Source organism: Eleutherodactylus coqui, chromosome 6 (genome assembly GCF_035609145.1).
Source record: "Eleutherodactylus coqui strain aEleCoq1 chromosome 6, aEleCoq1.hap1, whole genome shotgun sequence".
NCBI lineage: Eukaryota > Metazoa > Chordata > Amphibia > Anura > Eleutherodactylidae > Eleutherodactylus > Eleutherodactylus coqui.
The window spans coordinates 238,176,361-238,200,693 of NC_089842.1; the positions used below are offsets into that span (position 1 = coordinate 238,176,361).

Sequence of the window (24,333 nt, forward strand, 5' to 3'; positions counted from 1 at the left end):
CACCATTTTTGGGGTACATATAATGTATTATATAACTGTGAACCCACTGTAAACCTTTTACATGCCGTGATCGACATTGATGGCGGTGTGTAAGGGGTTAACAGCTGGGTTTGGTGTTCTCATCAGTTCCTGCTGTTGCAGCAGGAGGTCGGTTGTCCGGCTCCTGCTGTTGCAGCAGGAGGTCGGTTGTCCGGCTCCTGCTGTTGATGGCCCAGGCTCACCTTCCTAGCCAGGATGTAAATATATGCCCTGGGGTAGGAAGGGGTTAAAGAGCAGGGGAAGGTTATCATATGGGAAACTGAATGAGCGTGATTGTGTAGAAGCACAGAAGGGAATCACTACATCTGCCATTGCCTATTAGTACAGAAGTGGTGATGTAATTGCATTCTACTGAGAAATGCTGCAGAGACTAGAAGGTAATACACTTTGTGACTACTGCTATGACAGCTATTATGCTTCTCTGGGTCTTGTTGTTACCCAACTTTCCTAGACTCTGAAAAGCAAATCTGTTTATAGAGCGACACAGAAAAAAGGCATAATTCATACTCCGCTATTCTGGAAGAGATGGATGATACGTCCAGTGTGGGCTGGAGGGCGCAGGACTGGCTGACACCCAGCTTTCCCAGGGCCAGATTTCTTTCTGAATGCAGCTTTTATATTTTTTCTGTGCTTTCTCAGTAAAGCCACAATGTGGTTACAACAAAATGACAGACCACGTGACCGAGCAGAGGTGGATATGTTCGCTGTCATTTAGACCAAGAAGGAAGTATATTTCCATTATACGTCCTCTTCTAATGGTAAGAAGATGCTGCACATGGCCCCCGGACTTCTCTCTGTGACCGTGCCCCTCCTTCTCCTGGCCTCAGGTAAGAGGCATTAGTAAATAGATATTCATGGAAAACCAATGAAGTCTCATAAAGGATGAGATATCTTCTGTCTCTGTCATTGTTTCCTCTTCTGTCAGTCCGCTGTCACTATCATCATGTCCTCTGTCTGTCTGGCCGCTGTCGCTATCATCATGTCCTCTGTCTGTCTGGCCGCTGTCGCTATCATCATGTCCTCTGTCTGTCTGGCCGCTGTCGCTATCATCATGTCCTCTGTCTGTCTGGCCGCTGTCGCTATCATCATGTCCTCTGTCTGTCTGGCCGCTGTCGCTATCATCATGTCCTCTGTCTGTCTGGCCGCTGTCGCTATCATCATGTCCTCTGTCTGTCTGGCCGCTGTCGCTATCATCATGTCCTCTGTCTGTCTGGCCGCTGTCGCTATCATCATGTCCTCTGCCTGTCTGGCCGCTGTCGCTATCATCATGTCCTCTGTCTGTCTGGCCGCTGTCGCTATCATCATGTCCTCTGTCTGTCTGGCCGCTGTCGCTATCATCATGTCCTCTGTCTGTCTGGCCGCTGTCGCTATCATCATGTCCTCTGTCTGTCTGGCCGCTGTCGCTATCATCATGTCCTCTGTCTGTCTGGCCGCTGTTGCTATCATCATGTCCTCTGTCTGTCTGGCCGCTGTCTCTATCATTGTGTAGTCTGTCTGTTGAGCCACTTTTGCTTTCTTCATGTCCTCTGTCTGTCTGTCCGCTGTCTCTATCATTGTGTAGTCTGTCTGTTGGGCCACTTTTGCTTTCTTCATGTCCTAGTTCTGTCTGTCTGCTGTCGCTATTATCATGTCCTCCATTTGTCTGTTTGCGGTCGCTATCATTGTGTCTAGAGATGAGCGAACGTTCTCGTTTTGGGCGATTCCGCAATAGCGCACCGCTTTTTCGAGTAACTGACTACTCGGGCGAAAAGATTCGGGGGGGTGCCGGAGGTGAACGGGGGGTTGCAGAGGGGAGTGGAAGGGGGGGAAGAGCTTCCCCCTGTTCCCCACTGCTACCCCCCGCTCCACCACGGCACCCTCCGGCGCCCCCAGAATCTTTTCGCCCGAGTAGTCAGTTACTCGAAAAAAGCTGTGCTCGATTGCGAAATCGCCCTAAACGAGAACGTTGGCTCATCTCTAATTGTGTCCTATCTCTGTCTGCCCGCTGTCACTATTATCATGTACTCCATTTGTCTGTTTGCTGTCGCTATCATTGTGTCCTATCTCTGCCTGCCTGCTGTCACTATTATCATGTACTCATCTGTCTGTCTGAAATTGGAACTTTTTAAAAACTGAACTTCTTGCATTTTGTCGTCTAGAAACCGAACTAAGGGTGGACTCCTATTTCTGTTTTTCTTTCGCATTTTGTTTCACGTGACATCACTGCGTTTTTTTTTTGTACGTGATTGTCAATGGGACTTTCTAATGTTAAAACCGCATCACACAAAAGTCGCAAAGCAAAAACTTGCAATGCGTTTTTAACATTAGAAAGTCCCATTGACAATCACATAAAAAAATGCAACAATATCGCATGAAAAAAAAACAGGCAAGAAAAATGCAAGTGGGTATCTCCTAAGGATGAGCGAGTATACTCGCTAAGGCACTACTCGTCCGAGTAATGTGCCTTAGACGAGTATCTCCCTGCTCATCCCTGAAGATTCGGGTGCCGCTGCCGCTGACAGGTGAGTTGCGGCGGGGAGCGGGGCAGAGCGGGCGGGAGAGAGGGAGAGAGAGATCTCCCCTCCGTTCCTCCCCGCTCTCCCCCGCCGCTCCCCGCTCCGCGGCGGCCCCTGAATCTTTATGGACGAGCAGGGAGATACTCGGCTAAAGCACATTACTCGGACGAGTAGTGCCTTAGCGAGTATACTCGCTCATCCCTAGTATCTCCATCTCCGTCTGTGGTACCGCCACGCCTGCTGTCTTGAGTCATATCTGATTCCAATCTTTCCTTTGCGCTCCATATGCAGTCTCTTGCTCGCTCAAAAACATCTCCGGAATCCACCCTTTTCTTATTGTGCTCTAAGGGTGACTACCCACTAGCGTTTTTTTTTTTACTTCGAAATTCGCAGCGTTTTATTTTTCTGCAGGGGTTCATGGGACTTGTAATGTTAAAATCGCGATCGAGCAAAATCACGATTTACCGTGAAATCGCAATTTTGCGTGATCGCAATTTTAGCTTTACAAGTCCCATAGCCCATAGACCCCTGCAGAAAAATAAAAAAAACGCTGCGAATTTCGCAGTAAAAAAAAACGCTAGTGGGTAGTCACCCTTAGGGTGCCTATCCACTGGCGATTTTTTTTTTTCCTGCGATGCTAAATTGCGTTTTGCGTTTTTTCTGAAGAGCAATTAGCATAGAATGTGTTCTTGTCCATTTGGGTTTTTTTTTTTCGTTTCGTTGCAATTTTTCACATAGGAACTGTCAGTTGCATATGTCTCCTTATTTTTCTCTTAATGCACCCATGATTGTCAATGGAAATTAACGAAAAAGGCGCGAAAAAAGCTGCGAAAAAGGCACGGAAAACGCGCAAAAAACGCTGCGTTTTTCACACACGAAAATCGGCAACGCCAGTCGGTAGGCGCCCTTAGATGGAATCATTATCGTTCAAATGAGCTGAAGAGAATAATAAGTGTTCGGTCTAAACGCAAGTCAACAACCGAATGCGAATGATTATCATTCACTATTTGCAGTCATAAAAATCATGGTTGGCTCATTCACTTATGGTTCGGTTTAAGCAGCGATCATTCAGTCGTTCTCATTCAGTTTTACAGCGAATGTGAAAGACTGAACGATGTTGAACAATTTCTCATTTGAACGAGCCACAATGTATCTGCTTGTCTAAACAGGCTGCACGAGTGCGAATGAGCTAAAGGTGATGCCACTCGCTTATTCCAATGATAATCAGCTCATCTGAAAGGACCCTCAGGGTTTCTTCATACTTGCGATCGCGATCACAAGTGTGAAGGCACCCTCAGAAAAGTCAGACGAGCGTTTTTTTTTGCGCGTATCTATTAGAACCATTGGTTTCCTATGCAGTGCTCACATGTCAATTTTTTACAATTTCAAAATCTTTGCACCTGCAAAAGATAGGACATGTGTGCATTGGCAAGGTCCGTGCTGCCCGTAAAGATTCCCCGTGGGGAGTCCCCTCGTCACAGAACACTGTGACAGCACTGTCTCAGTGTTCAGTGATGAGGATAATCCTCGCGGCATGAAAGAATCCCCTGCCACAGCTGTTACAGCTGTGGCAGAGGATCGCGATGTTCTCCTATTGCTTTCAATGCGGCTTGCACTGCAGTCGCCCTTTTGAAAGCAATGGGATGCAGGCAATCCCCGCAGTGATTTTCCGGGAAGGGCTTGAAATACAAGCCCTTTCCTGAAAATCCTCCCTAGCTGCTGTAAAAAATGTAAAAAAAATATATACACCACTTCTCCGCCACTGTCGGGGCTCCAGCGCATCTTCTCGCTGGCTCCCCTGCACTGTTCTGAAGCACTTTCTCCTGGCCGGGGTTTTAAAAATCCCCACCTCCTGAAAGTGATTGGCTGAGCACTCAGTCAATCACAGGCAGCGCTTAGCCATGCATTGAATGACAGCTAAGCACTGCCTCTGATTGGTCACAGCGCTCAGCCAATCAGAGGCAGCGCTCAGCCATTCACTAAATTCAATACTGATTCCTCCCCCTTGTGCCAGTCACTACACTGATGCCTCCACCCTGGTTGCTTGTCCACAATAGAATACAATAGATACTCATCACTCTCATCCATAAAGCTCTCCACAGTTCTGCACCACCCTCTCTCAGGTTCTATCAGTCCTACCAACATGCTTTTTATTTCACAATTGAACTGAAGCTGCAGCTATTTTAAAAGGGGTCGGGAATATCAGGGGACATTTAAGAAGGCTTTACGCCAGTTTTCTGGTATAAAAAAGTTATCATGGAATTTACCCGTGGATGCAAGGTCTGTTGCTTTAAAAACGCCTGCCATCAGTTCCCTGTGGCGCATTCCTGTTGGTTTTTGGCTTCAGTTCAGGTAAATCTAGCAATCGGCTAGAGTTAATTCATTAAAGAATGAATCCCACACAATGAAAACCATCAAGAAAAATATATTGCAAGGCCAGGATTGCCCTTTTTAATCACCTTTTATCGAAGGAAAAATTGAATAAAAAGTAATTTAAAAGTACCCCAAAATAGTAGTAATGAAAAATAAAAGTCACAGTGCAAAGAATGAGCTCTCACACAACCCGATCAACACAAAATGTAAAAAGTTCCATAACCTAATCACAACCAATAATGAGACGAGCAGCGGACCTCACCGTTCTGCTATGTTGTTACAGTGTAGAAAGTCTTTCTGTTCTCTTCCTGTAGTTGCTCATATTATGGGCACTATAGTGTAGCATGCGTGCTGACTTGGTGCTTCGCACTGTTGCCTTGCTGCACTAGAGTCCTGGCTTCAAAATCTGATCAAAGTCAACATCTGCATGGAGTTTGTTCTCTCCCTATTTGTGTGGGCTTCCAAGTGTAACCATACTCTTTCTGAATGTCACAGTGACTCCAGTGCCCCATAACCACATTTTTTTGTGTTTATTGGTTTCATATACAGTAGGTGGTGGTTTTCATCCTGGCCTGGTCTGGGCTCTTTCCCCCTCCGCTGTCACAAACCACTCCTCTTTGCTAATGTTTGACATCTCAGAGTCCTGGTCCGCAGGAGACATGCTGTCAGAAGAAGGAATGGGATGAATGGGCTGGAGGGGAGCATCAACTGGGTCCTTACTAGAGATGAGCGAGCACCCAAATGCTCGGGTCTGCGTTATTCAAGTCGAGTTTTTCTAAAATTCAAGAGCTCTACTCGAGTAGCGAACCCCATTGACTACAATGGGAGACTCAAGCATTTTTGTATGGGGAACGTATGGTCCCAAGCTTTTGTTTTGTTTTTTTCTTGGTTCGTGTGTTTCTCTCTCTCTCCCCCTCTCTCTCCCCCTCTCTCTCCCCCTCTCCCCCTCTCTCTCTCTCTCTCTCTCTCTCTCCCCCTCTATCTCTCCCTCTCCCTCTCCCTCTCTCCCTCTCCCTCTCCCTCTCTCTCTTCCCCTTCCCCTTCCTGCCAGACCAAAAGTTTTCAAATGATGCACGCTGCGTCGCGGCAGGGAGGGGCCAGAACAGGCACGTCACAGCGGGGAGGAGCCAAAAGCTGGGATGGGGTCGAAGGCGATTTGATGCCCGTTCGAGTAGCGAGCACCATCTAGTACGCTAATACTCGAACGAGCATCAAGCTCGCCAGAGTATGTTCGCTCAACTCTAGTCCTTACCTTAGTCCAATGCACCAATTGCAGGGTTCATACTGTTTTTTTTTTAATTTCCGTGGCATGAAACTGACTCCGGCATGAAAGTCTATGTACCGTGTATTAAGTACACGGTATATACACTTTGAAACCGAGTTTTACAAGGGACACTTTAAAAAAATCTGTACTGTTTAAGTGAACTCTTGTTCTTCCAGTAGTTATCCTAAACATTACAGAAGGTATAACAGCACTACAACAGAATTGCATTAAGCGAGTTTGCCAAAAGTTTTTTTTTTTTTTAACCTCACTCTCAGATAGAAAGCAACTTGGAACATTTTGACAAACCAGCTTCTTTGATTCTGTAGATTCCCCAACTGTCCTCCCATCCTTAGCATATGAACTGCAATCAATTAACTTAAATGCAAGTAATCTCTTAGTGATACGGATGAAAAAAGCAACAATTCGACTCTTAGCAAGACTTCAAAAATTAGCAAAATTTCATGACAAAAAACAAAAATCCATGACAGATCTGAAAATTCCATGACATTTCCAGGTATTCCATGAGTTTTATCAAATTCCATTTTTTTTATGACGTGTATGAACCCTGAATTGACTTTTGCAGCATCCCGATTGGTGAATTCCCCATACTTCCCAAAACAAAAAGTGAGATAACCATAGCAGTGCACATTTTTATAGAAGTCCATGCCCCTTCTACACAAAGCCATGCACTCTGTATTCCATAATGGTGCTCTTCAGTAACCGCCTCACAATAATAGTGGCCACCTTAGAGGCCCCAGTAGTAATAGTTGTCCTAGTAGTAATACTGATCCCTATAGTGACCCCAGTAGTAACAGTGATCCATTAGTGGCACCAGTAGAAATAGTGACCCCCATTAGAAGCCGCAATAGTAACAGTGACCCCCAGTAGTAGTTAGAGTCTTAATAGTAACCCCTCATAATGGACCTCTGGCCACCCAACAAGCATTTTACTCATTTGTAGTCAATGCAACCTCAGATCTCTCTGTTGGTGTCTGTATACAGGAACACAGATATCAGGGGCCGCATTGATTACACCTCCGTCAGAGGAGGTGAGGGGGAGCGCTGCATAGTATGAAATCAGCTGCAGATAGGCAGCTGATTTCCACTCAAAATTGTTTTTGGATGCGGAAATGTTGCAGAATTTGCTGCGGAAATTTTGGCTGCAGAAATTCCATAGCACTTCGGCCACATGTAAGCATACCCTAAGTCAGCTTGAAGTATGCTTCCACGTACAGAGTGGCCTCAATAGTGATAGTGTCCCCTATATTGGCTACAGTAGTAATAGTGACCGCCACAGTGGTCCCAGTAGTAATAGTGACTCCCACAGTGTCCCCAGTATTAATAGTAACCCCACAGTGGTCCCAGTAGTAATAGTGATTCTCACAGTGTCCCCAGTATTAATAGTAATCCCCACAGTGGCCTCAGTAGTAATAGTGACCCCTACAATAACTCTAGTAGTAATAGTGATCCCCATAGTAGTCTCAGCAGTAATAGTGAGCCCTACATTAACTCCAGCAGTAACAGTGACCTCAACAGTAGCTTCAGTAGTAATAGTAACACCCACAGTGGCCACAGTAGTAATGCTATTAATACTGGGGCTAATATAGGGGACACTATTACTAATACTGTTCCCTATATTGGCCCAGTATTAACAGTGACCCCACAGTAGCCCCCTGAGACCGATACTTACCTCCTCCTCCTCATCTTCTCAGCGCTGCTGGGGGCAGAAGTGTGTGCACCTGAAGCAGTGCCTCCTCCCTTTTCCTTCCCTCCTGTGAAACCTAGAGGAGAGGTCAGGGGAGGTGGATTCTGGATGCACACACTGCCATGATTACTAGCTGGGAAGCTCCATCACTCTGGCTGGTAATCACTTTATTGGTGACCCTGGACAGACGTCCCAAAAGCGGGACAAATGGCTGTCCTGCTTGGGACCCGGAGGAAAGCGGGACACAGGGTCCCAAAGTGGGACTGTCCCACCTAAATCAGAGCATCTGGTCACATTAAATAGAGCAAAGCCATAACACCCAGACGGGACACCTTACTGCATAAATGCAGTATGCAGAACTCAATGGAGCTCGATATGTTAATCATTAGCAAAGGCACATAGCTTGTGGTAAAGGAGGAGAAGAAGAGAGCCTGGAACAGGCCAAAGAGAAAACCACCCATCAGACTTTTTGAAACTAACCAACATTGTGCTAGTGCCATGTGGAAGCAATGATTGCAGTGTAAGCCTGTGGGCTCCCCAGGATACAGCGAAGTCACAGACAAGAAAAACAACTCTGACACCAGTTCAGGTGCAAACCGAATTTTACTAAAGCCCTGTGGCCCACGTGACCACAAACAATGGGTAACCCAACAAAACTCACATACACTCAGCCAGATGGCTGAGGCCCTTGTGCTGTACAGCGCTGTACTCCCCAAAGGGCGCTACTATAATAGACTATGCTTTTACCTAATGTGCAGGCCTAAATAACCCGGGCCCTTGTTACCTATTAATACCGCTTCTAAGGAACAAAGGAAAGGGAGAGTGATCTGAGTACCGGCGGTACGGCACAACAGCTTACAAATTTACCCACATTGACTCTATCCCCCCAGACCAATACAATATGGAACATGTATAATGAACAGCGGCCATATAGCCAGGTGAATGTTCTCCAGAAGCTTCTTACTGACGGTTGGATGTGGCCAGCCAGCCACTATGCCGATCCCGCTGAAGTGTGGCCTGACACGGTCCATAACCCTACCTAATCTAACTACAGGCCAAAACGCAGTCCCAAGTAACTTTCCGCCAAAATATGATGTCTTGCGTGCACGTAGACCGGTCTGCTGTATAATCAGCCAAAAAGTCTAGACGGATGAGGGCCTCCTCCAGAAAAGTGTGCAGTACCGCAGAGAGCCATTACTCATTTCCTCAGCGGGATCCAGTATTGTACACACAATAACCAGTCTCACTCCGGTTGTTCAGCAACATCCTCGGCAGCAAGTCTTCTCCCATCCAGCGGGCATCTGGTCAAAATCTGAATCCGCTGCAGCTCAAGTCCCTTCAGGATACGACTTCCTTCCCTCTTCCGTAGCTAAACTCAGATTTCTCCCTCGACCAACTGTCCCCTCACAGTGTACGCACACTTTTATTTTTTCTCCTCCCGTGCTCCAATCACAGGCTACCATGATCCTGTCACCTCCCAGCTTGACCAAAATCTTTTCTGTAGAACAGCGACCTCTTGTGGACAAATAATAAACACATAGTGGACTATATACAGTAACAAGAACAATGTACACTAATTGGAGGCTGTCTCACCCTCTCACAGCAGTACTGTGGAATTGCTGTGAAGAGCAGGTGCGGTACAGTTACACCTGTGCATCAATCCTCCATCTTGTGTTTTGGATAATTTACGGCATAGTGTCCAGTGGGTGCATCTCTTAGGCTCGTCATACTCTATAGATTGCTATTGGCCGACAGCTATTTCTTCAGACCCCCTCATACACATGCATGCTCGTCTCAGTCGAGTGCGCATGTGATTTTAATAGGTTAAGCAGAATAAGCCTCTGGTGGCAGCCAATCTCCCAAAACAGCAAAGGATTAGGCATATTAAAACTTCAGCCGTAGAGGCCGAATTTCTTTATTACTTCAGGTAATCTATACTTCTGTATTAAGAAGGTGTGGAGGAAAGTTTAGAAAACTTTGCTTCAATCTAGTCCGGAAAACAGGATGTGGGGTGGTCAGTAATGCAGAACTCAACTGAATCTCTCTTCAAAACAGGACCAGAGTAGTTTCTCTATGTGTCACTATATGGGGGATGTCAAAGGAGGCTTTGAGATTTCATTTTTACTAAAATCTACAGCAGTGTGCAAAAGTGTTAGGCAGATGTGGAAAAAATGCTATAAAGTAAGAATGCTTTCAAAAATAGAAATGATAATAGTTTATATTTGTCAATTAACAAAATGCAAAAGAGAAATCTAAATCACATCAATGTTTGGTGTGACCACCCTATCAAAAGGACATCAATTCTTCTAGGTGCACTTGCACACAGTTTTTAATGAACTCGGTAGGGAGGTTGTTCCAAACATATTGGAGAACTAAGGACAAGTGTGTGTTCGCTTTACAGAGGAGTGCTCTCCACTGTGTCTACTGTCCTAAACATTGCTCATTTCTTTGTGCTTCTTCAAAAAAGCTTGAACAACGCATCTTGCAACCCCAGTCTGCTTTAAAAATTTTGCCTAGGAGAGATGTTGCTTATGCAGTATTAATATCTTGTGACTTGTTGCTGTGCTCAGTCTTACTATGGTGTAAGACCTGTGATATGAAACTGTCTTCCACAACCTCACCTTCCTAACAGTTTGGTTGCTCCTCATTCACAGCTGTTTCAGTTGATAAGACCTCATGTCCAGGGCTGGGTTGAATTCCGACTGCGAAATCTCACAGCAGAATCATACCTGGTGCCCAGGCAATCGCCCCTAGAGACCCATACTCACTTATCCGGATGTCTTGGTCAGTGAGCCGGCATGCATTTGCAGGGCAGGGCATGACACGCCAGCACTAAGCTACGACGCAAATCCCCGTGATACTTTTGCAGCGCTTACAGGATGGACGGCTTCCATTGACTGCAATGGAAACCGTCCGTGTGATTTTCCGCACCAAATAGAAAATGCTGCGATTCTCCCCAGGAAGCAGACAAATCGCAGTTGATTTCCACTCATGGGCAGGGGAGAATCTTTTAACATAGCATGTCTATGGACGGACATTGCTGCGGAATGGGCGGTGGGCGTCTGGCCCGCGAATTTCGTGGCAAAAATTTGTCCGTGGAGCCCAACTGCGTTTAACCCATTCCCGCTGCAGGGCGTAAGTTTACGTCCTGGGAGCGGGGTACTTCCCACAACAGGGCGCAAACTTACGTCCTGGAGATAGCGCGGGATCACATATGATCCAGCGCTATCCCGCAGCGGGAGCCGGCTGTCAGTCACAGCCGGTGTCTCGCTGCAACAGTGGGGGGACATCGGAGATGCGCCCGCCACTGTTAACCCCTTGCCTGCCGCGATCTAAGTAGATCGCGGCAGGGAAAGAGTTCACAGCGGGAGCGCGGCTCCCTCTGTGTCTCCGGCCGGAACTCGCGATGTCATCGCAAGAGCCCGGCCTGTCACCATGGCAACAGGACGCCAGACACTGGCGTCCTGTATTGCCTATGCCTGAGATCGCTGTATGAGCGATAAGGCATGGGAGAGTAGTAGCTCTGCCATGCCTTATGACAGCGATCATCAGGGCAGTGGTTAAAGTCCCTCAGAGGGACACAAACAGTGTAAAAAAAAGAAAGAGTTAAAAAATGAATTAAAAAAATGTAAAAAAAAGAGTAAAAAAAACCATTTTTTATGCTTTTTCTCAGATTAGCATAAAAAAAGGTAAAAAAAAATAAAACCCCACATATTTGGTATTGTCGCGTCCGTAACGATGCATACAATAAGTTGAACATGCTTTTGACTGTGCATGGAAAAAAACGCTAAAAAAAAAGCAAAAAAACTGAGGCAAAATGCTCATTTTTAGCATTTTCCTCACTAAAAACGCAATAAAAGTGATCAAAAAAGTCGTATGTACGCCAAAATGGTACCAATAAAATCTACAGGTCGTCTCGCAAAAAATAAGCCCTCATAGAGCTATGTACATCAAAAAATAAAAAAGTTACAGGACTTTGAATGCAGCAATTTAGAATAGAAAAAAGATTTCCAAAAAAAAGGGTTTTTATTGCAGAAAAGTGGGAAAACCTAAAAAAAATGTTAGAATTTTGGTATCGTTGTAACCGTACCGGTCTGCAGAAAAAATGGAAAGTCTCATTTATGCTGCATGATTAACGGTGTAAAAAAAAAAATTAAAAAATCTATGGCGGAATTGATGCGTTTTCTCTCTCTGATATCATTAAAAAAAAAATAAAAAATTTACAATATAGTCTATGTACCCAAAATTGGCATTGATAAAAACTACAGTTCGCCACGCAAAAAACAAGCCCTCATACAGCCGCGTCGACGGAAAAATAAAAAAGTTATGGCTTTTGATAAACGGAGAAGAAAATCCGCCAAAAATTGTTGCGTCCTTAAGCCCAAAATAGGCCATGTCATGACGGGGTTAAAGCTACGTATGAAAATCAGGATCATTATCATCTTTTTGTACAAATGTATCTAGAAGAATTGATGCTGTTTTCTAGGCCAGTGTGGACACACCAAATATTGATGGGAGTTACATTTCTCTTTTTTTCACTCACTTTGCATTTTGTTAATTGACAAAAATAGACTTCTATTTCTGAAAGGATTCTTACTTTGCGGCATTTTCTCCACACATGCCTAAAACTTTTGCCCAGTACTCTACATTACTGTTTCCCAACTCCAGTCCTCAGGGACCCCCACCAGGTCATGTTTTCAGGATATCCTATAGTAAGAACACCTGTGGCAATGTCTGAGGCATTGATGATAATTACATCACCTGTGCAACACTGAGGGAATCCTGAAAACATGACCCATTGGGCGTCCTCAAAGACTGGAGTTGAGAAAAACTGCTCTAGATCCTGTCCTACGACATTGGTGACCTCTCCTTTGTTTGACCCACAACTCCTCTACCAACCAGCTGATAGGTGCCATGCCACTTATCTGTAGTAATACCCATGTGGCTGTATTTGGTACTGCATACGTCTTTTTTTTTTGTCCTTCTTTGCATCAATGATAATTTTTGTATCTGGTTCCCTGTAGCCAATCAAGAGCCTGTGCCGGTGATCGGCCTGGTGAACCGCTCTGTAGAAATGTCTACTCGCCTACACCTCCCGCTTCCTGTAGAAGAAACTGTGTGGAAATTTACATCTGATAATACTGTATTTAAAGTGGCAGAAATCGGGAATACTTCCCTCCTGACTTACGGTGATAAGTTCAAGGATCGCATTAGAGGTTTCAATAATGGAACAACCATAATCATCAGAAATCTGAGCCTGAGGGATGCTGGGAAATACTGCGCCGAGATCACACTCACCAGCAAGGAGATACTCAGGTTTTCATTTAATCTCATTGTATATGGTAAGTCTATGTGCATCTGGTGGCAGCCATTGTACAACCTAAACCAGAAGCCTGTAACAGTTAGATATTACTATCTCATACGTATTTATCAGTCTCATGAATATAAAGGGTTTTTGATGATCTGTACTCAGGAAGGGTCATCAATAGTTGACCGATGCAGGCCTGCTGCTCAGGATTTCATAGGGAGTGAAGCTGCCTCTGAGACTTCGCGCTCCGACCCTGATGATGATGTCCAGCCCCGTTGCACTGACATCAGGTTGGATACTCAGCTGGTTGCTGGGGATCCTGAGCAGTGGATCCCCAGTGATCAACTATTAATTAGCTCTCCTCAGGAAAATTTGCCAGGAAAGCCCCTTTAATTGGCCTCATATGAATATTAAACCTAATCCCATGATTATTAGCTGGCATTCAAAGAGTACTATAGGTTCAAAAAAATGAAAAATTATACAATCGTCTAATCTACTATCGGAGAGTTAGCTCAGATAGATGCGGGGTTGCAGGGTGAGCAACGGTCAGAGACCACAACAGCAGGTAAAGTCCATATAGGTTTGGCCTGTGTTTATTAGAAAGCACAAAATACAGCCTTAACTTCAGGCATAAACATAAATCCTGCTTATTCAGCACTTACTATACAGAGGTCTTCCCTGTCTACACATACGGCTTGCTGCAGCCGCACAAAAAATCACACCATTCAGTTTCTTCCCTGGGTCAGGGATAGAGCATGAGTATGAGACCAGCAGCTGCCAGCATCTAGCTGCACCCGGCCTCCTACCAGTCTGCATAGCTGCAGACTTTATGGTCTGGGTTAACTACCCAACCTCTACACCTGGAGAGCTTGCCCCCCCCTAATTAGACCTGGAGTGGAAGGGGTGGAATGGACAGCCCCACTACCAAGCCTGCCATCCATTCCAAAAAAAAACAGGCCCAACACATTTTAGAAAAAGCATCTCCAGCAACTATATGCTGGAGATCACATCACCTCACAGTTTTTTTCCCCGTGTTCCACGCACTGAGACATGGACCCCCTTCGTTCTTAACGGACATAATACCTGAACCCAGGTGGAATATAGCGACCGTCCAGAGTTAACCCCTTCAGTGTCTCACACTACTTACTGCATCAGCTCCCCATGATTTTCAAGATCTCTTCATGTTGTCATTTAAGAGGAGTCTTCATTTGTGGGTAAAGTTCTTCCGGGGCATGTGTTGGACACAGAAGCACATTGGCTTATCAAAGTGCAACTATCACAGCTCTGTCTTGTACCACTTGACCACCTGTGTGTCCATCACATGACCAGGTCAGATAGCAATCTTTTAACTCCTTCCTGCTGCAGCTCTTTTTATTTGATATTTTCATTTTCAATTTCCATGCTCACTTAAAAAAAACAAATTAATTAATTTTCCTGTAACATAGCTACATCGTCTGAGCCCAGTTGTGCAAGTTCTGTCTTAGGCCCAGTGTTCGACATTTTTTGAAAATGATCAAGATAAGGGAATTGAGGGGAAACTGATGAAATTTGCTGACAACACAGAGCTAGGAGGAATAGCCAATACCAGAGATCAGAGATAGGATATTAATAAATCAATAGAAGCTTGAACAGTGGGCAATGACAAACAACATCTGGGCAAGAAAAATGAAAAACAGCACATACAGAATGGCAAGAATTGGGCTAAGCAGCAGCAGATGTGAAAAAGACTTGTGTATAGTAGGTTACAGGCTGAACATGAGTCAACAGTGTGATACAAACACAATTAGGAGATGTATTAAGAAAAACATGGAATCCAGATCACATTAAATACTTATCCCCCTCTACTCTTCCTTGGTCAGACCTCATCTGAATTTGTGTCCAGTTCTGGGCTTCCCACTTTAAAAAATACATTTGACAAGCTGGAGGAAATTCAGAGAAGAGCTACAATAATGGTTAAATGATCTGGGAATGTTTAGCTGGCAAAAAAAGAAGGCTGAGGGGAGACTTAATAGCTGTCTACAAATATCTGAAGGGATGTCACAGTCCACAGAGATCAGCACTATTCTCATTTGCATAAGGAGAGAGTAGAGGCAATGGGATGAAACTGAAAGGGAGGAGACACAGATTAGATATTAGGAAAAAACTTTCTGACAGCGAGCGTGATCAATGAGTGGAACAGGTTGCCACGGGACGTTGCAGGTTCTCCTTTAATGGAAGTCTTCAAACAGAGGCTGGATAGACATCTATTTGGGATGATTTAGTGAATCCTGCATTGAGCAGCTGGTTGGACCAAATGACCCTGGAGGTCCCTTCCAACTCTACGAATCAATGTCAGACCGTTTCACAAGATTTGTAACAATGACTGGGAATATGAACTAAATTCAGCGTTTTCTCCAAAAGAAAACTATAACCATGTACAGGCACCCTGTTTTGGGGTGATTGCTCCTCAGCGTGAAGTGAGATTCTGGCTTGTCACATGAGAGGCCTATAACATAGGTTGGGAAGGGTATCTTTTTTCCATGTAGGGAGAGCAGTTAGGAAGAATATTGTTTCTCCTGCAATACCAACCTGGGCCACTGCACTGTGGTCAGCATGATGTGCTTTCTGTGCTTTCCATAGTAACAGTAAAAAGTACCACTTGCAGATCTGTCCTGTCCAAGAATTACAAGGTAAGCAATTTATTTAAATGGGTGCCATGTAGTACTACATTTCTCCAGTAGTGGCCACTGCAGAGAAAATATACGACTGTCGGCGACTTTCCGTAGCAATCAAAGCCAATCAACAGATAGTCAGGGCAGATTCAATTTAACGAGTTGTTATGATTGAATAATCATTGGATTGCAACATTTTCATATCTTTGAAGGAACTAAAGGCTACTCATTTAGTTTTATGGAACTGTGTTGAAATGGAAATACCCTTAAAGTTTATGCAAATTACTATTGTAATATTTTAATCACTAGATAAGGCATTGGAATATTGAACTAAATGTACTTGGGAGAGCTTGGTGCTCTTTGCATCTTCTTCCTAACAGCGCACCATGTGGTCAGGCATGGTACTGTAGGTGAAGCATCTTTATGGTTTTATTGTGTCAAATTCATTTTAGTTTTAATGTTTACATTATTGTATGTAAAGAGACAGAAAAGTAACAGAGTTTATGGTCCTGCCCCAATTTTAATCTACCAAGGCATTTTTATTTCAGAGCCCGTTCCCTCTCCGGCTATACGCAGTGAATGGAAGGGAAGCACTGCAAAGCTATGTAATGTTACTCTCCATTGTTCTGTCCCATCACACACATCAGATGTCTCCTATACTTGGAAATACAGACAGCAGGACTCTGAGTACCAGCTATATAATACTGGAAGCATCATCCAGATATCACTACCTCCGGACCACCAGGACATGGAATTCCTGTGTATAGTCCAGAACCCGGCCGACCAGAAGAACATCTCTGTCCATAGAGAACAATTCTGCGTGGAAACAAATAATGCAGGTGCTAGTATGACACAAAAAAAGAAGTAACATAAGTTGTGTATCCATATACATATGTAAAACATACCTGTCTGCATGTATGCATACACAGCCTCAATGACTCTATCTGTTTCATATTTATCAGCACCCCTCCTGTCCGTGGTATACCGTGTTTCCCTGAAAATAAGACAGTGTCTTATATTAATTTTTGTTCAAAAAGGTTTAACTTTTTACATCTATAGCTGCCTGGACACTATTTAAATTGACTTTTTTAAAATTAACTGTTAGCAGGGCTTAATTTTGGAGTAGGGCTTATATTTCAAACATCCTCAAAAAACCTGAAAAATCCTTATTTTCAGGCTATGTCTTATTTTCAGGGAAACAGGGTAGGTGTGGTTGTGCATTTCAGCTACATTTAAGTGAACATTGATGAGTTGCAATACCAGATGCAGCTATTGGATAGGAGTGGCGCTGTTTATGAGAGAAGAAGGAAGAGCTTTTTCTCTAATCTCTTTTAGGGCTCATTAACATCAGCGTTAAGGGATCTTATTTCCCTGTTCTCTTTGGGGGAGGAGGAAGACGGCAGCCCTTGGCTGAATGGTTCTATCTTATGGCAGAACCAAACGGCACCGAATGGCCCCAATATAATGGGATCCAATCAATTTCCATCCAGTATTTTTAAGAATTCATAGGATGAAATATGCTGCTTGCTGCTTCAACTCGGAGTCCCATTCAACTGCGTCAATTGAAAAATTAATAAGTGATGGCTGTTGAAAAGTGGAGATGAAAATCCTCCAAAAATTGTTTTGTCCTTAGGGCCAAAATAGGCCGTGTCACTAAGGGGTTAAGGATTGTAAAGTATAAATCTGTGTAATACATTGGTCGTTCTAACTCTACCATTCTATGTCTCATTTACATCTAGGATGCTACATGTATGTGAGGTCCGGCCTGACAGCAGCTTACCTGTTCCTATCCGTGTTCTCCATATGTCTGTCCCACTGCTATTAATGCTACACAGGTGACACATTATATGACTACTGGACATTATCAGGATGACGGTGAGGACGATGATCCAAAGAGCGTCAGCAAGAGAATCCTTGTGTTAGGAACCTTTACAGAAGAGCCATCACTAGTCACAGCTGTAGGGCCATTGGTGGTCCTGGAGACCCTTGCATCCAGAGATTGCAACCCCCATCCTACACTTGGTTTAATTTTTTTTGTACCTCAAGTCATAAGGAAAAAACAATATCTTATATACAATATATAAAGTTGTTTAATGATGATGGGAGGCACAAAAAAAAATCCACTTGGAGTGCCATCTAACCTAAGGCCAGTACTGATAGTAATGGTCCCTTTGTGGTCACCTGTGACAACCACTCTTCTTGTAATTGAGTCTGGGAAGTAGTTAACATACAGCAGCCATTTTTAATTTTTATAACAATAGAAATGTGTCACAGGGTCACCAAAATCCATCAGATCTGCTTTATCTTCCCCTCCCCCCTCCCTATGACTCCTTCTAAACTAATATGTCAGAGAGACATCCTGCAAGGGTTTTAATAATCTTAGCATGGATATCACACAACTGAAAGAAGCAGTGCAAAAGCCAAAAACATGGGATGGAGGGAGCCTCTAGGGTCGTCGAATGACTTAACTGCTAAGAACAACAATAGAAAATTGATGACCGGTCATTAGAGATGAGCGAGCGTACTCGGCCATGCCCCTTTTTTGCCCGAGTACCGTGATTTTCGAGTACTTCCGTACTCGGGCGAAAAGATTCGGGGGGCGCCGTGGGTGAGTGGGGGGTTGCAGCAGGGAGTGGGGAGGGAGAGGGAGAGAGAGGGCTCCTCCCTGTTCCCCGCTGCTACCCCCCGCGCCACCACGCCTCCCCCCGACGCCCCCTGAATCTTTTCACCCGAGTACTGAAGAACTCGAAAATCGCGGTGCTCGATAGAGTAATTACTCGAAACGAGTACGTTCGCTCATCTCTACAGGTCCTCAATAGCTTTCATCCCTCTGAGGTCGGTAAAATGAGTACACAGCTTGCTGGGAGGTAAAAAGATGACTGGGGAAGGCAATGGCATACCACCCCGGAAAAACAGTCTGCCTAGAAAACGTCACGATGTGACGTCACCCGAGGAATCAGTCATGACTTGGTGCCAGCACCAGGGGACTTGAACTTACCATCAATAGCTGATCACAAGGGGGCCGCAATGCTGGTCCCCAATTTGAAGGGCCGCTGTTACCATGCATGGAGCAGGAAAAAGATAGCTCTATATCCTGTGCAGTGGTCCAGAGTGGTAATGCAGGCACAGCTCCTTTTCACTTCAATGAACGGGAGCACAATCTACCGAGCTACCTGCTTCCTACACAGTGACCCTGCAAGCAGCTGGATAGTTGGGGCCACGCATTAAACCCTTTTAAGAATGTAAAAGGTATCCCTGAAAACTTCCCAAAGTGAAAAATCAGTTCCTGAAGAGTATTTCAGGTGACTTGCTTCATTTTAGTCAAAAAGAGGCAATACTTTTAGTTTCTTCAACAATATCTGAGATGTGATTTTTTTATTTTTTTTTTAAAGGAGGAGGGGCATGGATAAGAGGGCGAGCTTCTTTATCTTAGGAGAATCTCCTATCACAAACTAACCGCCTCATATGATACAATGGAGGGTATAATCCATCTCTGTAATCAACTGCTTGCGTAATATGGGGAGGCACAAGGCTTTTTAATGTGAAGTTTTATGAAATCAGCAAATCGCCATTGAGGTATATTTTTAGATATTGCATGCATTTATATACTCAGTATTTTCCTTTTTTTATCTTTACCAGAAATATCTATTCCATAATCGGTCAACTCCCACTGTAGATACTGAAGATTCTCAAAGATGTAAAGGACTTTGTTCAATCATGAAGATACTGAACCTTGAACCATCAGTCTCCAGAAACGTTGTGTAAACTACATCTTTTGGGGTCTTCACCTCCTTTTTTGATTTCTGTAACTCAATGGGTAGCTCTTCCTGGTGTGATATCAGAGCTGTACTATATACTCTGAGCTAATTACCACTTTAGCTTGCTGCTCTTCCTCCCCTCTCGCAGCATTCAGTCTCAAATACACACCGAGGGAGAGATGCTGCAGCTGCATCCCCTCCTCGCTCCCTTCTCTTCCTCCACTTTCTTGATTTAATTTTTCAAGAAGGTTCCAGTACATTTATAGGCAATATACAAAACACATTAAGTAAGAGAGGACTACAGTACATTGAAAGGACGGCAACATGTTATTTTTCCCTAGTATCATAAAGTATATTACAAAGTTTCATACATTCACACATCCACTGTGTGGCCACTTTATTATAGACCCTGATTCTCTCTGAAGATTGGAGGTCTGTACATGGACATTAGAGCCATGACCATGGAGTGCAGCATAAAATCACGTAATCAGTTAAAGTGTTAATCCACATTAAATGGGAAAATTCAGCATATCTGAGTGATTTCCAACGAGGCCTGATAATCAGTTCTAAACTAATTGAGGCCAGGTTTTTACTGCCAATCTTGTGGGGTTTTCTGTTTTCTGCAATACAGCTGGCTCCATTGAAAGCAATGGGATGCCAGCGAGCGCGGGATGAATTTTCGGGAAGGGCTTAAAAATATAAGCCCTTACCTGAAAATCATCCTAAAATGTGTAAAAATAAAAAAAATAGAAACGGGCCGGAGCTGTCCAGCGCATTGAATTCTCACGATGAATTTTCGGGAAGCGCTTAAATATATAAGCCCTTCCCTGCAATTCATCCAGAATTGTGTAAAAATAAAAAAATATATACTCACCTGGTCCCGGCAGGCGGAGTTCAGCCGCGTCTGGCCGGCAGTTCTCCTGAACTGCTCTCTGTAGTATTCCGCCTGCTGAATGAGCTGCCTCTGATTTGTCACAGCTGGACCAATCAGAGGCAGCTCTCACTCACACCCATTCATGAATTCATGAATGACAGCTGAGAGCTGCCCCTGATTGGCTCAGCGCTGAGCCAATCAGAGGCAGCACTCACTCACCCATTCATGAATTTACTATTGTGGCTTAATAGTGAGACTTCGGAGCCCGAAATGCAGCCCTGCATGTTGCTCCTCGCCTGCCCTATCCATTTCTGTGTTTTTTACATGACTTTGGTGATTTGCTAAGATTTTCACAAATGAAAACCTTAGCGGAGCACCAGTCATATACAAAAATGCTCGAGTCGCCCATTGACTTCAATGGGGTTCGTTACTCGAAACGAACTCTCGAGCATCACTGAAAGTTCGACTCGAGTAACGAGCACTTGAGCATTTTGGTGCTCGCTCATCTCTAATCACAATCCATATAGTTAGCTGTAGGAGAACTCCAATAATAACCAGTCCCCGACTCCTTTGTATAGTCTGTATCCGCATTCCAATGACAACAATGAGTTTGCGGCGCAAGTGGAGCCATACCTCCTAACATTTGGAAACTTTTGGTTTAGAATTGCCCTGCAAACAAACTTGAAATCCCTCTTTTTATGGAATTTTGCATATACCACAACCCTTTCATTACTAGCTTGTTGCAGTCCCTATCGAATTGGACTGTTGGTGGTTTGGATGAAGCTTTACTATTTGGAAGTGCCTAAAAGGGACATATATGATCATTACATAATTACTTTTTATACAGCTTCTTAAAATACTTTTCAAAGTGCCACCTTGGGTGAATCTCCCCTGTAACGTGGTTGTAGATGATTGGAAAAATATGGCTGCTTTCTTCTAAAAACAGCACCATAGTCATCCTCAGGTTGTATGTGGTATTACAGCTCCCCTTCAGTGAGGCATTAACTTCAATGGAGCTGGACTGCAATATAGACGGTCCATAGGCAGGAATAGAGCTCTTTCTGGAGGAAAGCAGCCAAGTTTTTTAATTATGCACTAGCCCTTTATGGTCAGTGAAATGTGACAGAGCCAATGGAGGATGATGACAGTATTCACCACTGGAGGAGACCCAATCATTATCCTCATTTAATTTATTCTTATTTAAAATGGATTTTAACCTATATTTATACATTTTATGATATTTTGGATGATCTGATGATAATTTGCACTTAAAGTTCTTGTTATTGATGTACAGGTCTAATAAATGCCCCCTCACTGTGTTAAGACTCCGAGGTGATTCCTTTATTATGGACGGCTGTATAATTCTTATAATGTAACAAGCAATAATTGTAAAAGTCACTAATCATGTGACTGCAGAGTTCTCCAGTGAAGTAAAGCCTGCTGGATAGTATGGCGATAGTTTACTCTTCTGAGCTCATATGCGAGAAATGAGAAATCTATCTATCATGGAATCATAGAATGGTAGAGTTAGAAGGGACCTCCAGGGTCATCGGGCCCAACCCCCTGCTCATCTTGTAAGCATTCAATATCATCTTTGACTTTTCTTTTGCTTTTCACATACCCCCCAAATCCTTTTTTTTATTGCTTTTGACCTCTGTTGCAAGCCCCAATTCATTATTAGCTTTAGCTTTTCGGACACTTGCCCTACAGTTTCTGCAGACCCCATTATATTCTTCCTTAGATATTCCTCCTTCTTTCCATTTGATAAACATATTTTTCTTCGTTTTTAACATGTATGCCAGTTCTGTGTTCATCCATCCTGGTTTCTTTAAATGCTCATCTTTCTTCATTTAGGAATTGTTAACGATTGTGCTTTGAGAATCTCATTTCTCAATATTTCCCAACCTTCTTGGGCATTTTTGTCCTTAAGAACATCCAGCCATTGGATTCTTCCTATCCTCCTTCTGAGTTAATTGAAATCTGCCTTTCTGAAATCCAACCTTGAGGTCTGAGTTTTCTCAGGTCTTCCTCCCCTTTTTATCCAAAATTCAAAGATAGCATAATTACTATCTATTATGTACATTCTTTGTTAAAAACAATCCCTCCCATAGAAGAAGTTGTCAGAATGGAAGGAAACTTTCTCTGTGGGATTGTAATGTTGATCTAAGTAAGTGATTATAATATAAGAGCAAACAGACCATTTATTTTGGCGAACCGACCCCTTGTAGGAAGGCTGTAGTACCCTGTTGTACTACCTCTAGCTTGGATACAAGATGTGACACGGGTGGGCATGAAGGCTCTGATACCCTGTTGTACCACCTCTAGCTTGGATACAACATCTGATACGGATGGGCATGGAGGCTTTAGTACCCTGTTGTATCACCTCTTGCTTGGATACAAGATGTGATACGGGTGGCCATGGAGGCTCTATTACCCTGTTGTACCGCCTCTAGCTTGGATACAAGATGTGATACGGGTGGGCATGGAGGCTCTAGTACCTTGTTGTATCACCTCTCGCTTGGATACAAGATGTGACACGGGTGGGCATGGAGGCTCTAGTACCCTGCAGTACCCCCTCTAGCTTGGATACAAGATGTGATACGGGCGAACATGGAGGCATACAGGTTCTGTATGGTATCCTTTGGCATATCACTGCACATTTGCTGTAACTGAGCCTCTATATTGTGCAAACTCGTAGGCTGTCAAAGTTGGCATCCCAGATGGTCCCATACATTGTCTATTGGCAATAAACTTGGTGACCAGGCAGCCACGGAAGTGTGACAATGTTGTGGGGACATTCCTGTGATCCCCTTATGTGTGCCACTGAGCATTATCCAGCTGGAAAATGCCTTTTGGAAGTCTCCATGAGAGGAACATATGTGGCTGCAGGGTGTCCTGAACTTATTGCTGAGCTGTCATTGTCCCTCCTACCACTATTAGGGGTGACTGACTGTCCTATGCAATGGCGTTCCATGCCATCACACTAGCAGTGGGGGTAGTGTGTTGCTCCACAGCCAATGCAGGATTGAGGTGCTCTCCCAGAGTTCTCCAGACACCAACACGGCCATAGTCAGTGCCCAAGCTAAACTTGAATTTGTTGCTGAAGACAACCTGATTCCACTCAATAGCAGTCCAGTTTTATCATTTATGACACCATTGTAAATGGTGGCAATGGTGGGTGCGTGTCAAAGGCAATGCCTGTAATGGGCACTGGCAGACGAGATGTTCTTGAACCAAGTGTCTGGAAGTGGTTCTGGCAGACACAGGGGCCTATAACAATGGTGCCAATATGGAAGTGACTGCAATGCAAGGAGAGACCTCCAGAGTGTGAGGGGGTAGGCAAGAGAAAATTTGTTTTCACCAAAGTTGTTCTTTAATTTTGTCAGTACTAAGCTGTTTTAAGCATCGGTCAAGATCTTTAGGCATGGCACCTATATCACTGGGACCAACACTGGCCATTTTCTATTGTTGTTTCTCATTGACCTTAGCATCCTCAGGTTGACAAGCCATCAATTTTGACAAGCCACGCCCTTTTCTTTTCAATGATGGTTAAATTAGGCATGTTATGGCCAAGGCTTTTCTTGTATATGGAAATCCCATCGTATTTTTATGGCTTCATTTTGAACCAGTTTTTTGGGATTATGGTCCCACCAGTTCTTTGTTGTCAGATGGTAGTCTTTGCTGAAGTTCCAATGAATCATCTTTGCCACCGAATTGTGTCTATGTTTGTATTAACCCTTTCCAATCCACTGTCTGACCTCTGAAGACATTATGATTTAAGGCTGTACAGCTCCGATGTTGGAAGACGTCCGTCGAGGTTCTCTTACTGCATATTGCCAGCCTCTCTGCTGTTGGAGCCTATCCAAT

General features: G+C 44.1%; 1 protein-coding gene across 1 annotated transcript in view; it reads left to right on the forward strand.

Annotated features, from left to right (window-relative positions):
• Nucleotides 1-799: 799 nt before the first annotated feature.
• Nucleotides 800-24,333, forward strand: part of LOC136571913 (SLAM family member 5-like) — a 520,182-nt gene continuing 496,648 nt past the window's right edge. Inside the window, exons 1-2 of the mRNA XM_066572531.1 lie at nt 800-866; nt 12,900-13,217. Coding sequence (XP_066428628.1) covers nt 806-866; nt 12,900-13,217 — 379 coding nt within the window. The 5' untranslated portion in view covers nt 800-805. The remainder of the gene's footprint in view (nt 867-12,899; nt 13,218-24,333) is intronic.